This window comes from Miscanthus floridulus, chromosome 10 (genome assembly GCF_019320115.1).
Source record: "Miscanthus floridulus cultivar M001 chromosome 10, ASM1932011v1, whole genome shotgun sequence".
Lineage (NCBI taxonomy): Eukaryota > Viridiplantae > Streptophyta > Magnoliopsida > Poales > Poaceae > Miscanthus > Miscanthus floridulus.
In genome coordinates, this window is record NC_089589.1 from 119265304 (window position 1) to 119269009 (window position 3706).

General features: G+C 43.2%; 1 protein-coding gene across 1 annotated transcript; it reads left to right on the forward strand.

The window, feature by feature from the left end:
* The first annotated feature begins 1026 nt into the window (after positions 1-1026).
* On the forward strand, positions 1027-3077 carry LOC136489425 (uncharacterized). Its single transcript, XM_066486067.1, has 2 exons — positions 1027-1911; positions 3036-3077. The coding sequence occupies exons 1-2, from the start codon at positions 1027-1029 to the stop codon at positions 3075-3077; spliced, it is 927 nt and encodes a 308-aa protein (XP_066342164.1).
* Positions 3078-3706: the final 629 nt, after the last annotated feature.

Consider the following 3706-nt stretch of genomic DNA (forward strand, 5'->3'; position numbering starts at 1 on the left):
TGAATAAAAGCTTGTCCAACACCGGTTGAGATGGTTTGGACATGTCCAACGGAGACCTCCAGAGGCACCGGTGCGGAGTGGAATCCTAAGCCAGGGTAGTAACGTGAAGAGAGGTAGAGGAAGACCGAAGTTGACTTGGGTAGAGACAATAAAAGGAGACTTGAAAGGATGGAATATACCCAAAGACTTAGCCTTAGGTAGGAGTGCTTAGAAGACAGCTATTCACATAACTGAACCTTGATTGCTTCTGCTAGGTTTCAACTCTATCCTACCCTAACTTGTTTGGGACTTAAATGCTTTGTTGTTGTTGTTGATATATATATATAATTGTATAACAAAATCTATATGTTCGGAAAAGTCAAAAGCGGACCCCCACTGCCAAAACCCAGAGCGTTCTTCAGTTGTTGCTGTGTTTAGAGCCACGGGGCATCACTAGTGGGACCCATATCTCCTACAACTAAAAAGAACAAAGTGTGAACATTTTTTGGTGTGACATTTGTTTTGGTTTGTCCGTCTGTCCACGCCTGCGATCCCACAACATCTCTTTGATATGGCTAAAATAGGAAGTGTGCCATTCTCCTTGATTGAATATTGCCTGTCATGTGATAGAGGAATCACGGTAAAATAGGAAGTAAAAAATTATTGTGCTATCCATATACACATTGCATGTTTACATGCACTAGCATACATGACAACGACCAAAAGAAAAGAGAATTAACACAGAAGGAAAGAGAATTAAGACAAAAGGAACATCTTTGTATTTCTAAAAACCTTGCCAAATATACCTACATTTAATTACTTCCCCTCTTTGCATTTGCAAAAGGGACAACTTTTTTCTCCTTTCATTTGGTTTCACGCTCACGTGTTTCATCGCCCTCGCTTGCTGTTTCTTGCTGAAATTGCCCTTGGGCCTGTTCATTTTGAATCCTTTCCCCATATCCCCATTCCCCAATCTATGGTCCATCGCAATAGTAGACATCAGACACCATTTCTTGCGTGAACCATAGTTGATGTCATCTGTCTTCCATGGCTCAGCCTCCTAATCCCAAGAGAAGGTCGCTACCTCTCCCTGACTGGAGATCCAGCCTACTAGAGGATCTCCTTGAGTCCATCGGGCAGCGTCTCACATCAGGCCACGACGCGGTGTTCTTCCAATCCGCTTGCTCTCCATGGCGTGCCGCCATCCCGTTCATGACCTTCGGGGCGCTCCTGCTGCTCCCGTTTGACCCCGACTCGTACTGCGTCGGCTTCTACTGTGTTTCAGAGAAGAAGGTCTTGTCCAAGACACTGCCCAACATGCGTGGCAAGGTGGCGTGTGGCTCCTCGTGTGGGTGGCTGGCGCTCATGGACGAGGCAGCGTCCGTGACGCTACTGAATCCATTCACCGGTGCCTGTGTCCGTGCCCCCCGCGTTGAGCTCCCGCTAGCAGGCGAACACGTCGCGGCGGCATCCTCATCGAAACACTTATCTAGGGTCCATGGCCAGTGGGTCCTCCATCCCACCAACGGCTATGGGGACGCGGATGCTGCAGATAGAGCCATCAAGCTAGAAGACATGAGAGATGTGTTCTTCCGTGAGATCGTGCTCTCGGCGCCGCCTAATGTCGCCGGCCACGAGTGTGTGGCCATGGCCATACTTGGGTGCTCCACGGAGCCCGCGTTCTGCTGGGTTGGAGTCGACAGTGCATGGACGCTGCTCGACACCAAACTAGAGTTCTCCGTGGGGTCCATCATTCACTGCCAAAACAAGTTCTTGGCGATCGACTGCACTGGAGAAATCTCCGTCTACAGCAGCAACGCCGTCGGCGCTACTCCAACCACGATGCTGCTGCCATCGCTGTCGCCACCTATGGGGCTCTACCACCGTAGCTACCTGGAATCAAACGGTGAGCTGCACATTGTGGGTGCCATGGTGAGCACGTTCCACGAGACACAGAGCTTCACCTACAGCAGCGCGATCTACAAGTGCAACCTCCACGACCGTACGCCGGAGTGGTCCAGGGTGAGGGACATCGGTGATCAGACACTGTCCGTGTCTAAACATTTCAATAAAAGTTTTAGTGGAACAAGTGTATCCAAGTATAAGGAGAACAAAATCTACATGTCTGAGCCATTGTATGGGGATCCATATGACTTGGTCCATCGATTGGAGATCGTTGATATTGCTACCGGTGCATCCGAAGTAAAGCCCATCCAAAAAAAGATGCAGGGTTCTGAGGCTCTAGGTTGAATTCGATCCAATCTCTGGAAGGGAGGTACGTTGATGTTCTTCAAAGGTTTATTACTTCAAATACTTAGATTAGGGCAAGCGCGGTTGGGATGTTTTTTTCTTCTGCACACAAGCAGTGGCTAAAAGAATTCGATATATGCCACATTTAGTTATTACTATTAGTTCGTGAACTGAGTTAATTCAAACAAAATCTTAACTGACGTACATTATATGTACGAATGTAGCCAGTTCTCTCCTTTTATATTCAACTAGGTAGTGTGCCCGTGCGTTGCTATGGGACAACTAAATCTTTTATACTAAAAACACACGGATCGCACGATAAGATAACAATACTGTTAAATTAAATACCGATGTTAAAGTGACATTTAATTTAAAAAGCAAAGTTTGTGAAATTAACACAGTCACGGAGAGCACGGCGTCGCAGGCTCACAAACTCTACTATATAGATTTTTTCGTGATATAGCTAAGATAATATTTTATATCGGCAGAAAGAATTCTCCGATATCCATTTCTTTTATGCGCCAATAAATCCATAAATAAGTTTTGCTGCATCTTTATATAATCCTGTACACACAGGTTCGAGTATATATGTAAATATTAGTGCCTGTCACATGGATAATACTGTGTGTCTTAAAAAATCTCTTATAAAATTTTAAAATAAAGTATGTTATACTCACCGTATAAATATGTGTGGCTTTAGGACTATTCCACACAGACATATATTGTAGAATAAGGTATCCACTTGAGTGTCTGTTCCAAGATGTTGAATTAGGTGTTATAATTCTTAATTTCGACACATTTTTCAGGTCAAGGCAACCAATGGTGACACTTTTCTTAGTGGTGCATAATTTTATGGTGCACCTTTTGACTATCTGAATAAAAACAAGTTAGCACTGTAAAGGCTCAAAAAAGCTGCTGAGAAGGCTAAGGTTAAGTTTTCCTCCACTATGCATACTAAAACATATGTCCCCGTTTATCATTGCCGATGCTTTTGATGCAAAGCAATTCAATATTACCATGATCAGATATAAGTTTGAGTCTCTTGTGAACAATCTCATAGAGGGACTCTTATCCTTTATGTGATCTGCCTCAAGGATATTGGCAGGACGATGGACCCATGTTGGAATGTCGCACAAAAAAATGTCCACGTTTTGTTCATGATTTATTTCCCATGAATACATGCAGGTACTATGATAACACTAATTACACCAAATGAAAGATTAAAGAGAATTTGTATTGCCTACAGAAGGATTTATTTATTAAGTTCTTTGGACTCTACAGGTAGTTTTGAAATATCTGTTTGCATGTCTTATCTCGTATCCTGATTCAAAATTTTGTAGTTTAATTAGAATATTTAGGTGATTGTATATATACAATATTCAATACAAGAATAATATATGCATAATCTTCTTGAAAGATTTCTACAATGTAAACACATCTTCGTTTTTCATGCATGCCCGTGCTAACGCTACGGTAA

What these genes read in the sequence shown, in the direction of transcription:
- LOC136489425 (XM_066486067.1), top strand. Translation starts at nt 1,027, where the DNA reads ATGGCTCAGCCTCCTAATCCCAAGAGAAGGTCGCTACCTCTCCCTGAC. An exon ending in TGCACATTGTGGGTGCCATG is followed by an intron (nt 1,912 to 3,035) that starts GTGAGCACGTTC and finishes CACATTTTTCAG; the next exon opens with GTCAAGGCAACCAATGGTGA.